Source organism: Asterias amurensis, chromosome 4 (assembly GCF_032118995.1).
Source record: "Asterias amurensis chromosome 4, ASM3211899v1".
NCBI lineage: Eukaryota > Metazoa > Echinodermata > Asteroidea > Forcipulatida > Asteriidae > Asterias > Asterias amurensis.
Window position 1 is genome coordinate 4,401,933 of NC_092651.1, and position 14,134 is coordinate 4,416,066.

The following is a 14,134-nucleotide window of genomic DNA, read 5'->3' on the forward strand; positions in this document are numbered from 1 at the left end:
AATAATTTAAGTGGGGAAGCAGTTGAAGCCATAATGCCAATGATGCTAGTTGTTAACTTCTTTGTACAAAAATTACTTTTAAAAATAACATTGCCTCTGCAGATGTTATTTCGCAAAAATAAATAAAAGTTTGGCTAAAATTCGGAAGTCTCGGATGAGGGACGAGTGGCGATAGAAATGATTATTCACCGGATGAGGGCGCTCCTGAACAGGGCCACTCAGAAAGCAACACAATAGGACTATTCACTTGAACTTTTCATTTTAATAACCAAGTTCCGTTGTCTTATTTTTATGTCAATGTCCCATAACAGAATAATATTATTTGATGTAAGAATAGGTGTTCACCGTGCTTTTTAATGCAGCTCGACACATGTTAACGAGGAATGCCACCAAGCAGGCTACATGTCTGCGTGCTGATTCCATACACGAGCAGGCCAAAAGGTATTAGGTAGCCCACAGAAAGTCGCGGGGTGGGGCCGAAGGGGGGGGGGGTTAAGGGTAGGGGTGGAAGAAACTGTGTCTTTAACAACTTTCCTCCGAAACTCCCCTCATGTTCCCTCCATTCCAGTGGTTTTCTTACACTGGTTGGACAAGAAGGTAGTAGGCCTATGATTGATAGAGCTGACCACCCCTTAAGCCATTCGATGAATACGACCACAGGCAATAATAAATACCTTATGCCACCATTGGTCATGTCCATTGTGTCCAATGCCAGCAATGAATAATACCATTCATTGTACAAAGAGGAACCAGACTATTTCTCCTTCCAGCCTCGATTTGATTACATTGACATGAAGGGAGGAAATAAAAATGGTCGCACATTAAAAATCTGTTATGCTTTATGTGAGGCTAGGTTGGACTAAAATAATATCATTAAATATCGAACCTCCCCTCCATCCAAAAAGAAGAAGAAAAAAAGACGGGAAACAGAGACAATACAAACAATAAAAAGTCAACGAAAGAAACAGTTTATAATGGTGCCACAAGTGCAATGATGCATTTTTTGTTTATTGATAAACAGAATGAATTATGTCACATGTCCTCTTCCAAATCGAACCAAATTTGTACCATTCAAATAAGGTGTTCTAAATTTAAAAATTCATAACAATCTTCCAGTTCATATCACGATTTTTTACCTGTCTAATAATTATACATCATTCTATAGTACAAGTATCGGTGTTAAATCCTCCACTTTTACGAATTATATACAAACAAGTAAATGCAGCAAGAACATGGGTTTCGGTCATTAATGAAACACTAGTAAACCTGTGGCAAGATTGACTCTAAATATTTTGAAGGCCTTCTTGCAACAAAAGTTTGTTTTACTTGTGTTTATTTAAGTGACAACCGCTAGAGGGCGGTATAACCACCTTACAGGTGCGGGCTTTGGCCTCGAGTTAACTTAAACTGCTATAAAATGCTAAGTTTTGTAATAGGAAGGGGGGGGGGGGTCCACAACGTGAACAAGTCACCCCTTGGAGAAAGCAATCAATAATATTTTCCATTTGTTGAAACCGCAAAAAAAGACTTGGTTACTCTTTAAGGAAAAAGGAGTAACCGCAAAATGAAACACTGACCTACATTTCAAAATAAAAACAGCGATGTTTTGTTTTAATTAAAATAAATACTATCAAAATCACTTCATCGTGTTACACATTGCACTTCATATCCCGGAGCCATCTTAATACGCGTTTACTAAAAGGTGCACAAAAATGAACACGGGAAATGAAATAAAATAAATGTACACAGTTCCCCCTCTGGCAATCTAGCGGCTCATCATCACCAAACTTCATTACCTTAATTTACTACCCCTTAAGTCAGTGGATCAATTGCCAGTGTGTCTCGGCAATTTGGGATTCTATAGCAGTGAGAAAATAACAAATCGCCGGTAGATACATTTTGGCGGGAAAATCGCGCGACCAAAAACTACGATATCGTCTGCAAGATTGGCAGACGACAGGATCGGTTCGGTGTATTAGTTGTGCAGGCGATAATGGCGCGCAATATACCTGGCCGTGTAGTGTTACAAAGATAGCAGGCAGCCGTGGAGACATAGCCGCTAGTCACTTTGCTCATTACATCAAATGCTATACCCCTTCTTACATTGTTATCGAGAGGCCTAAACCAAGGTTCTATCATACAAACCTTTCGAATGACATGTTTTTTTTTCCAGTGTGGCCGAAAGACATCTCTTGGACCAAAACAAAACAGGTTTGCCAGCGGAATTTCCCCAATCATTCCTTCAACAATGCATCTCCAAAAGTGACATCACAGAGAACACACAAACCAACTGTAACAAAGGTGCTATTCACACGACAGCAATTTAACTACGGTCCCTTGCTTAATTTTAGCATGGTTGTAAAATATAGCAACATTTGACAAAATTTTGCCAGAGAATTTGCAAGAGAACAGTAGACAAAACATTGTTGTCCTTTCACACGAGGTAAGCCTACATTTTGTACAAATTTTACAACCATGCTATAATTTAACAAGTGACCCTTGCTAAATTGCTCTCGTGTGAAAGGGGCTAAAAAGGGCTAGTATCCGATTAGATACAGTCACATCAAATGCATCTCAGCAGATAGAGATCGGGATAAGGTAAAACAAAATAAACCGTTTGAAGAAAACAAACCCAGCAAAGACAACCCCCATATCAGTGATATGTGATAAAAAAAAACAGCCATCAGTGGTAAACAGCTTCTGTACATCGGATCTAGTATCATAGGAGAACGATCACTATACGATACAGCAAATGTCCCCTGGGTCTATTTTAAGCTAAATTGACTCTAAAATATGATATCACTGCCGTACGGTACGGTAACAAAAAAGTTCACTGTTGAAAATGTGGAAATATTAAGTTGCCGTGTTGAGATACGTCCAGGCCTTAGGTCTTACGGGATAAGGATTGGATTTGATACGGAGAACGCGACTATGCCGAACAGGAACAGGCTTGAGTTGACTACCAACGGGCAAGTTCATCACGAGATAGTTTCTTTCTTGGAAAGGGCAAGACTTCCAGTTTCAAATCACTCAGGCCTCGCACCCCTTTTCTTAAGTTCAGGGCCCAATTTCATAGAGCTGCTTATTTATGCTTAACCCCCTTCTGCTAAGTAGAAATTGGCAGGATACCAGTCACAAATTATACAGGTGACATTGTACTTTGGCTGGTAACCTTATTCTGGTAAGCATGATTTGGTTGTGCTTAGCTACTTGTTGTGTTTAAGCCGCTCTATGGAGTTGGACCCTATTATCCTTTCCATTTTGAAAAAAAAATAACACCCGTCTATAAATATTTGTGTGTGTGTGTGTGTTTGTAGATAAGAAAATACACTCTCAATCGGGTTATACGCACGTAAGTGTCGAATTTTTGTTTGTTGAAAATATATTGACAGTTGAATTGTCAACTGTTTGTCTGGCATAAATTAACAAAACATAAAATTAGTTCTTTTTATAACTACAAGGTCTGTTCGTTTCTGAATTGAACATGAGCATTTTGGCATTGGAATGCAGCTTAGTTTGATGACATGAGTCCTGAAATCTAGAGGATTGGAATGAATGCACTGTTCTAAAACTTGAAGAGGTATCCGTCATTTTAAACTGTTAACATCTCTTGTCATAGCAAATTGGTTTACTTCTGTAAAAGTAAAAAGACCGGCATTTCTTTTGCCAATATATAATAGACCGTCAGCCTTGACTGTTCATGATCAAGGATCTTAACTAACTCAACAGTGATTGACCGTTTCTGACCGTTATTATTTCTCAAAGTAACCACATTATGGATGAATTAACGTCATCATTCGTCAACAAAGGACATCAGTCTCAATGTTAACGACCACAGGAAAAATATTCAGAGTCGACTTTGACTGACCGTAATTTATTAATTAGGGACTTTAATACTGTAATCATTTCCCAATAGACCGGATTGAATCTAATGAAATAGGTACTTCATTTTTTTCTTCCACTGAGAAAACGGGTAAACACTGACAGTGCTGTGTGATAATGACCGGGGAAATATTCCCAAGTTTTGAATAATGACCGATCGAGCAACTAGCAATTCAAGACAATCGTGTGACGCGGTAAAAACAGACAAGTCGCGCCGGTCGTTGCCTCTTGTTTTTTAATCAGAGGCAAAAAGAAAAGAGGAAAAAAAGATGTCCGCCTTGGGCTCTGCGCCTATGGATTAAAGGTGTAGTTTCAACGTGGGTTGAATGAACTGTCCAATTAAAATTCATTAGGTGTCATTCTAAGCATCTCGTAAATCATGCAAGACAATCGCTTTAAGGTATGAAAGCGAAATATCATCCTTATTTTCAAATATAGGATTTCAGATAATGAGGAATGTCAAATATTGTAATTAAATTAAGATTGCACGCCGACTTTGAAGGAAAAAAAATATAAAGTAATAGAAAACAATGTTCAATAATAGTGAAGATGATTATCTGCAAATCTGTCCAGAAAATATCATCAACCTCGTTCTCAAAATACGATCAAAGAGTGAGAAAGAAAGAAAGAAGAAAAGGGGAAGGAATGTGAAGAGGAATTCCCAAAAACGAAAACTAGAAGTTTGTCAATAAAATAAACTGAGATTAAACATTGCACGCAGAACTCTATATAAAAAGAATCAAAATGAAACAAATCATGACAAACACTTGTGAGAAAAAAAATGAGGACAAATCAGCAAGTCTACTTAAAAGATATAAATCTGACCAAAATATTTCTTCAAAGTCTTTGTTTGAGATAATTATGTAAGTATGAAATTCATACAGAGCGATGTAGTTTGTTGCTTGTCCTTGGTCCAATATGTTGGACTGATTTCCAATATTATATAATATTTAATCGATTGGTAATGTTTAAACACACACACAGATCCATGTAATTTTGATTAGTGGAAACACACACCACATGCCGTCCAATATTTTGACATGTTTTTACTTTCGCGACACTCCAAAGTTTCATATTGGACAAGCCCTTAATATTGGACGCTTTAAAACCTCGTTTCCAAAATAAACGTCCCCGCCTATTTGTCCGAACGACATGTTTACGTGTCTATTTTGTGTTTACTGCGAACACATTTCAAATAAACAAGGATCTGTGCGAGTTTAAAAAAAAATATTGAATGCTTTTTATCCGTACATTGTTGTAGAATATAACCACTGGGTGAAATTTGGCCTGTCTATACCTCGGTTTCGCATCATACAATAGAAGATCTATTAATTCACCTTGTTTTTAAATTCTGCCACAATGCACTAATTTATGCATCAAATATTTGCACATCATCCATCAAATTGGTGTGCAAAACATTGGCAAAATTGAAAACACAAGTATTCATAGATTTGAAAGTGATTTTTATGGTATAGGCATAAAGAAGGTCATCTTAGGAAAACCCCCCCTTAAAATATGTTTGCTTAAAATCCTTTCTGTGAAATAAATATTAGTCACCGATGTTGGATTTAAAGGTATTTTTAGACAAAAATACATAAACAAACATCTCAAAATCGTTTTGTTAGGCGATAGTCAAATAAAAAACAACTTTTTACCCACCAAAAAATAATGTGAACAGTTTTACCTTGACTTTTTTTCTTTACACGTTTGGATAGGTACATTTTACAATAATTATTAAACGTCCCTGTGCTTTCGAAATATTTTACATGTTTTTTGGTGAATGTGCATTCGTATACACCTGGCCGAGAAAATACAGGTTAGGTGCAAAAGAAGTAAGTAGTTCTCCTTATCCTATGAAATCATAAAATATCTACCTATACAATTCATTTAGTATCTAATACTCTATAGATAAACACACTTTTAGCACGGTGTAAAACACAAACAACTGAAGTACTTTTTGGCAAGTTTCTTTTTGTTAAGAAATAAAGAAGTAGAAATTAATATATCAACCTGGATCGTTTTCTCAAATAGTAAAATTAACATTGCACGATTATGTATTCTCTATTTATACAAACTATAATTAAAAGGTAGGTAACACGACGTCTAATTCCGACACCCTCGTCTTTGTGTATAAAGGCTGTGTGTATACAGCGACCCAGTGCCATTGTCTGTGCTTCATCTTCAACAGTTTGTGCGTAGAACAGCATTCAGTGAGAGGCGCCTGGGTCTGAACTTTGCAAACAGTCTGAATTCAGGAAACCATTTTGCACACGTCACTGTAGTCTGACAAACGTCACAGCTACGTCATCATCCATCCACCGAGGAACCATAATGGAACATAACCTGGTTTGCCAATGTTGAGTCGATATAAGTAGAGGTTGCTCGATAAAATGGCTATCACAACAAAAATACAATAGTCACTTACAAAAATGGCCACTTTGCACAAATAGGCGAACGATTTGTTGGTCTAAACAAAATGGCGAACGATGTGTTGGTCTTAACAAAATGCCTGCCCTTGGAGTACTGAAATTGTAACGTCTGCAACGCTTGTTTGGGCAACCGTTGTTCATGCTGCCAATGGAACCGATGGTCGCTCTCCAATACGGCCTTCACAAATTGAAGTTAAAGTTTACTGGATAAAAGTGGCATGGTCGCCGCCATCTTGTTCTTTGCCGGCCATGTTGGCTGCATGCAGTCAGTAGTTGAGTGGGAATAGCGACGCGTGGGATGGACTCTTCATGTGAGATGACTTTATCTGAGCATGGGCAACGTGTGGCAGAGTGGGGAATATAGTTGAGTAGGGACCGTGGAGGGCCTGGGTGGTGGATGTAGTTCCGGTCCAGGGCGTGGTCAGGGGCGTGGTGGTGCTGACCCCGCTTGGGGTGCTGGTTAAACCTGTATGCCAGAAACAGAGAAAAAAACAACTGTTAGTCAAAAAATAATGAAAAGTTTGTTGTGTGGTGCAGCCACCCAACACTATCCTGGTATACACTTCTTTTCTAATTTTCACTCTTCACGATGAAGACTGTGGTATTATGTTCTGCAAATGACTAAAGTTAAATTGGTTTGAGAAAAATAACCCTTAGATAACAGATGTATATACATGAAATTAGCATACAGACAACACAGTTATATGATGCTATAGATGCACTTTTTTACAATACATGAACGACTTTTTTCGTTGAGAGATTTTATATTAAATTTATGATTCTCAGATGAAGTCTCGTGAATCATATTGACCACACTGGTGGAATGTGTTGAAGTGAGGCGTGCCATTCAAACACCGCCCTCTACTGTCGGCAACACTTCAGAAAAAAGAAAAGAAAGATAAACCATTTTGTTGTTTCTCTGTGAAAACAAGAGAACGAAAACATTCTTCCACTTCAAGTGGTGCATATAGCGCGGGGAGTTATCACAGCTTATTAAATCACAGTATGGCTGCATAAAAGGGGAAGTTATTTTATTTAAAAACTGAGATATAAGGCCAGGATTGGGAGTAAAACCATCTGAATGAAATGGGTCATGCGAATGAAATGCGGATGAGCTGAGTGACGCTATATGGAGAGGCGAGGTGGGAATTGGGTATGCGGGGATTGCTTCTAACAAGGCTTATCGGACCTTAATACTAAAAGCCTATCGGTGTAGGGCTTTAGGCAAGTGGCCGTGTAAGTCAGTCTGCTGACCGTCTTTTGGAGTCTCTTGGTGGTGGGGGCTTGGGAGTTGTTTACTAGGCACTGCGGGCTTATCTAAACTGAGGATTGACAAACAATAACTACGTAATCTAATACAAAAATTCACATGGAGGGATGGAATGAACATTATAACAAAGAGATCCCCAAAGTCATTTTGTGGAAGAATAAAACCCACATCAAATTGGAAATGGAATTACAATTCTCTTCCATTTGATATTAAGATGACTTTAATAGTTTGTAATAGGGAATGAATGGCGTTGTTGACAATCAGAACAATGACAAATAGAATTTGTTTATGTTTAAATGATAATATATCTAGGTTTATGGGATTGAGCCAATGCATGGTGAGGTATCAATGTTATGTCCTTATGAGAATGTTTCTTGCAAGTTGAATGGGATACAAAACAGAACCGCAAATTTCTCTTAAAAATGGCAGGGAAATAAATCATGTTTCACGCAACATTTCCCCAACATTTCTTTACTAGAACTATTATCACTCTATCGAAGAAGACACATAGAGGTAATTCATGATGAAATAATGGGGATGGGGAGAGGGGGGGGGGGGGGGAGACTAAAACTGATCAGGTTGATAATATTTTCTAAGTGTTTTCCCACGTATGTTAGGGGCATTGATGTTGGTAATAGCACGACCGTGGTGTACACGGCACGCCTGGTCACAGCACTGTGCGTGCGGGAGCCCCGGTTTACAGTCAACCGTCGACGATTGCTGATCGTCCCCGCAATAAATTAACTCGTGTAATGTAATGAATTGCAATAGACTCGGGAAGAATCACGCAAACGAGAAAGTCTAGCACACAATAAATTGGCGGGAATGAATCATTAGTGGTGACGTTTTACTTGAGCTAGATCGAGTAAAGGAGGGATGTAAAGTGGTATTACTCTTAGTATACAAAGAGAACTGACTTAGTGAAGTCTAGTTTTTTGTAACATTGCAAAATGACGATTGTCTAAAATGGCATTACTATACAACTGAACTTACTCTTTGAAGTCAGCTTTTTTGGTAACAATTGCGAAATGACGATTGTTGTCTTTAGTGACAATATACAACATGAACTGACTCATTCAAGTCTAGTCTAATGTATAATAATTGCAAAATGGCGATTGTTGTCTAAAGTGTTATTAGTATACAAAATGAACTGACTTGTTCAAGTCTAGTTTTGTTGTAACAATTGCAAAATTACAATTGTTGTCTAAAGTGGCATCTGGGTATACAACATGAACTGACTCATTCAAGTTTACTTTTTTTATAAGCACAATGGCGACTCTTGTTAGCTTATGTTCAAACCTTTGTTTACAAATGGAGTGACCCTGTACAATCCAAGGCCTTTATGACAGGCAAGACACTTGTCATTGTGTCACAATTTCCACATAAAAGAAATATAGTTATAAACGTAACACTGAATTAAGTTTTGAGACGTGCCCGTTTCTTATCAAAAGACCGTTTTTCCATTCCAGACGTACATATTTATATATTTAATGTTTTTAAGAGTTTTATCCTTTTCGTATAAATTATTTGTAACTTTGTATTTTTATGTGAATTGCCAAATAGATAATAACAAAATAATAATAATATTAGTACAAGTAAAGTAAAACAAATAATGCTTTCTTCCATTGGACTGTGTACAAATTCGTTTGGCTTTTAAAACACATTCCCTGATTTATATCTTTGTTGCTGTTAGTTCACACTTGTGTCTTGTATGTTTCATCTTTTAATGTTTTTTTATTGTAACACAATCTTCTTGTAAACAGATAATTTCAGTGTTTTTCTTCTCCAGTCTATTAGTGCTTTAGTTTTAAACCGAATAAATAACAAGGTGTTCCTACACTGTGCTGATGACCATGGTAAGGCGTATAAAAAACATTTGAAAAAAATGTTTCCCCCGAACAACTACACCCCGTTAATACTTGTGTTTCATACAAACTAAAAAAAAAAAATAATAAAAACAAAAAAAAAACAGTTCCAATGAAGCCTCACAAATAGAAAAAAATAATGGGGAAAAAAGATGGGGCAATGTTAAAGCACTTCCTTTTCATTAATTGCAATGCATTATCTTCTTTCTTTTCTTCCTTTTTCCCAACGAAAAAAAAAAAGGGAAAAAGGTTCGAGCGTCCGTATGGGGGGTTCTTTAATTGAATTCCACAACCATTTATTCACCGAGAGTCGTTCTCAACAGCGATGAATTCTTGCTTTTGAAGTGTCGGTGTTTTAACCATGGTTCCCCAGTCAAGATGCGGTGCAAAAGTCATTGTATGAATAAAATAAAAATAGCCCAGCAAGCGCGCTAAATTATTTCCAATTCGATAAAACTCGAGAAAGATATAGCTGTGCGAACAAAAAGAGAGGTACAACAAAAAAATAATGATAATAATGAAATAAAATAGATAAATAAATAAATAAGAAATTCGGAGTGCAGTTGCATCATGGTATCCTTTACAGTTGTATATTTAACCGTGTATAAATAGGGGTGCTGGACGCAAACTAAAATATAAATTTGAATAGTGTATCAAGATAGGCCCCACACATAATTATTTGTAGTAATTATTGACGTGTATAGTTTGGACCAAAACTATTTGTTTCGGTCGGTCTTGATGTTCAAGGATGATTTTGTGATATCGGTCTATTCAAAGGTGCAGTTTAATTTGAAGAATGCTTTATTTATAGATCTATTATTATTTTCATTTTTGGATTGAACAAAGAAAACATGACTAGAGCGGGATTTGACCCTTCAACCTACGGATTAATGTGCTGGCGCTCAACTGAGCTATCTAGATCTATGTTGGCAGTCTCCATGTTTTTCCCAGTATCTTTGTTAGGGTGCCAGTCATAAGCCATACAACCACTAACTGCCGTGTAGCCAGGGATCACAACCAAGTTTATGATACAACCTGGGATTGTTCATGATTTTTGTCAAATGTTTAAATTTTCAATTTTTTAAAATTTTGTATCTATTTATTTATTTGTTTTGCGGCAAAGGGGAAGTTTTATAATACACTAAGCATTAATTATTTTATATAGAGTGATTTAATGTGATGTGAAATGCCAGTTATTATCATAGATGCTAATGAGTGAAGCCCCAACCTCGTTGCCCACCCAGCAACGATCGAAGTACAGCTAGCTTTAGAGCAGCGCGTTCAGCGGGGTCACCCCACGCCGTACGTTCGCTCCGATCCACGGCTCTAATTATTCAGTCTCAGCCCGTTGAATCTTATTATGCAATTACTACCGATCCCCTTATCATGGAGTTCCCCGAGACTGCACGAAGTCTTAATAGCTCCTAACTTATATTAATGGAGATTGCCAAAGGAGTGCACGTCCTTTTGACGATGACTTACAGGCTTTACCTCAGGGCCGGCCACGGTTGTTTTATTAGCTTTTTTCCTCGTTCCCAACCGCTAAATCAAATCATGGCTAAGTTATATGCCCCATCCATATCTGGCGAACACATCTGGTATGTAATCAATTTGGCTGAAACCTGGTAATTGCGATTGTAATGGTGAATCATGTTTAGAAGCAGTTTCCAGGAGTCTGTAGACTTAAGACCGTTGGCATAGAACGAAATAGTAGGGATTAAAATCAGTGTATTTGCACTGTAAGACAATGCACTGCAAACCCGTGCCATAGCCGTGAACGCTATGCTCTGCTATCCATGATGAAGCCTTTTTGATATCTCAATTTTTAAGCCATAATAAATGTATGTGGGGAATGTGATAAAAAACAGTCTTTGATTGCAGTTTCGTAATGGCCTGTCCAGTGATTTCTAATGCCAAACTCACCAAACCGTAATAATTTAGGAGGCTGGTGAGAAATTTTAGTGCTTGCTTTTAGTAACCAAGCGCGGAATAAAGTCTGCTATAAAATTTCAAAACCATTACACAATTATGTCTCGGTTTTATTTGTCAGTATGTTGAACGTTGAACGCTTTTGTGCCAAGCTTTCACAAAAGTCTTGCAATTCACCTTTCAAAACTACAAATCTTCCAATTGTTTTGCTGCTTGTTCTTAGTTACCCCTTTTCAATTCTCCGTTACGAAATTCTGGTTATGTCCACTTTTCAAATACTGGTCTTACCTTTTTTTTTTTTTTTATGTAACGCAATGGCACAGCACATAATGGGGCCGCCATCTTGTATCGTATTTTATATATTTTACTCGTATATTATTGTGCTAGTGTGTGTGTATTTGCCTTGGTAAGGTGTGTGTCCATTCAGCTTTTTGTTTGCATTTTTTTGCCGGTGATTTTTAGATATTGTTGTCCTTTAAATGATGTTAATGATGTACTTTTAACTTATGATGTACAATAGTTGCAGTTCATTTGTTTGTTGTGATGACTTTTGTGCTAAAACCTTTTATCTATCTATAATGTTATGCTTGAATAAAGTACTATGTGTTTGTATTTCTGAAATCAAGCTAATTTGCCAAATAGAGGGTAGAAGGACACATAGTTCGGCCCCCATTGTATGCTGGGAATTTGCTTTTACTTTGCTTCAAACATAAGAAACATGACCCAAGATTGTGGTAAGTATCCTACCTGTAGGAGCAGCCGTGGAGACGGTAGCGTTCGTGGTAATAACCGGCGACGTCTCATCACCTTTCCTCTTCTTCGAAGGCGTTCCCCCTGTCACGGCCTTAGCTGTGGGTGTCTGCGCCGTGGTCTGGCCACCCGTCTGCCCCGCACCGTGGCCGCCCTGCTGCGTGTTACCCGTTGTGTCATTGGTCGTGCTGTTGTTGGTGCTACCATTACTGGTGCTATTACTGTTGCTAGTTGTAGTGTTGTTGTTGTTATTTGTTGTTGCGTTTGCTGCTGCGGTGTTTGCTCTTTCAGTCTTGCGGAATTTGGCTCGTCTGTTCTGGAACCAAACCTGTAGATCAAATTATAAGTAAGTTGTTACAACAATGAAACCTGTTACGTTCGCTGATGCTGCAAGAGTCGATTAGCATGAATAATTACTGAACAAGAACAAATTGATAAACAATTAGCCCATTTCTTAAAACCGTTCAATGGTTATAGGCCAGATGAATGATCTTTGAAATTTTTGACTCAATTGGTCGTCGGCTCCATCTGAGGTAACGTAGTTTTTGAGAAAGAGGTAATTTCGCACTAAAATATGTAAAGATTTCATGCCTTTCGCAAACAAACTTGTGCAACAAGGGTGTTTTTTCTTTCATTATTATCTTGCAACTTCAATGACCAATTGAGTCAAAATTTTCACAGATTTGTTATTTTATGCATATTATGGGATACACCAAGTGAGAATACTGGTCTTAGACAATTACCAAAGGTGTTGCCTTTAAAGATTGAAGCATTTAATATTTAAATATATGAGATGGTATGTACGTGTACCCACCCTCAAATCCAACCTATACATTTAGAAGACGTCTCATTGAAAATGTAACACAAAGTCTTTAAACTTTGTGTCATCATTTATCACAAGTGTTTTGCGTTCCTTATGGACGATTCTGATAAAATTGCTAATTGATTGCCGACCGTATGAAAAAAACCCTCAACTGATTAAGATCAACTTCATTGGACAAAAACGGCTCTCTTTGCGGTCTGTAAATTCACGATTCAAATGATACTGCTTCATTTTGTACACAGAAACGTTTCACTGGCTATTCACTTGTGTTTTTCTTATAGATTTTTTCGGTTAATTTGCCAGCGGGCAAATTAGAAAACGCATCACTAGCGTCAACCATTGACTCGAGCAATGATGAGTTCACATTGTGCATGTCTCTTCACACTCAATTTCCCCCCTCCGGAAAACGATTGGCCGATTCAGAGGGGAAGGACGTTTCCTTTTGTGTTTTTCTAAATAAAGGGGTAATTTTCCCCTGACGTGTTTTTTGTCTTCTTCTATATACTTCCAACTCTTCTTTCCGATAGATGGAAAACAGTGTTTTGTTCCTTTCACAAATGAAATCTTCCAGATGTTTTCATCTAAAGAAATAAACCGAAATTGTTATTGATTTTTCACTGTTTTTCCTTTATCAAAGGCGAAATTGAAAAATCTGTAAGGCAAGTTGTATATGTGCTTAATGCGACATGAATAAGTTGGGACCTGATGGGCGGTTGGCTAGGAACTGTGAGGGGGGGGGGGGTTGTGGGGAAGGGGAGGGCGACAACACTTAATTTGGGTGATGCAACGGTGGTAAGCATCCAAAAGCTTTGTTAAAAGGAAGACGATGTTCGCTTAGCAGATTTCTTGAAACCAAAGTCATCACAATATTGATAAGACAATTCAGCTTCCCTAAGGATGCGCAAACGAGAGAAGGGGATGGGGCGCAATTTTTGTTTACCACACTCAATTTTTTCCCCCAGACTTTTGATTTAAGGATTCCCTTTGTTAAAGATTAAGAAAGAAGAAAAAATTCCCAATAAAAAAGCACTTCGACAGTGGGGGACAAGGAATTATTTTCGGAACCATTGTTTTTCTCTATTTTTTTGTTTTTTTGTTTTGTTACATTTGCACAACTTGGAAATGCATTAAAATAACAATAGCTTGTCATTATTGTATCTTTATTCTCTCTGCGTTTCATATCATT

General features: G+C 37.6%; 1 protein-coding gene across 1 annotated transcript in view; it reads right to left on the minus strand.

Moving 5' to 3' along the window:
* Nucleotides 1–1,042: 1,042 nt before the first annotated feature.
* LOC139936106 (uncharacterized) overlaps nucleotides 1,043–14,134 on the minus strand; it is a 51,949-nt gene continuing 38,857 nt past the window's right edge. Inside the window, exons 5-6 of the mRNA XM_071930828.1 lie at nucleotides 12,123–12,453; nucleotides 1,043–6,777 (exon numbers count right to left, since the gene is read on the minus strand). Of these exons, the coding sequence (XP_071786929.1) occupies nucleotides 6,578–6,777; nucleotides 12,123–12,453 (531 nt within the window). The 3' untranslated portion in view covers nucleotides 1,043–6,577. The remainder of the gene's footprint in view (nucleotides 6,778–12,122; nucleotides 12,454–14,134) is intronic.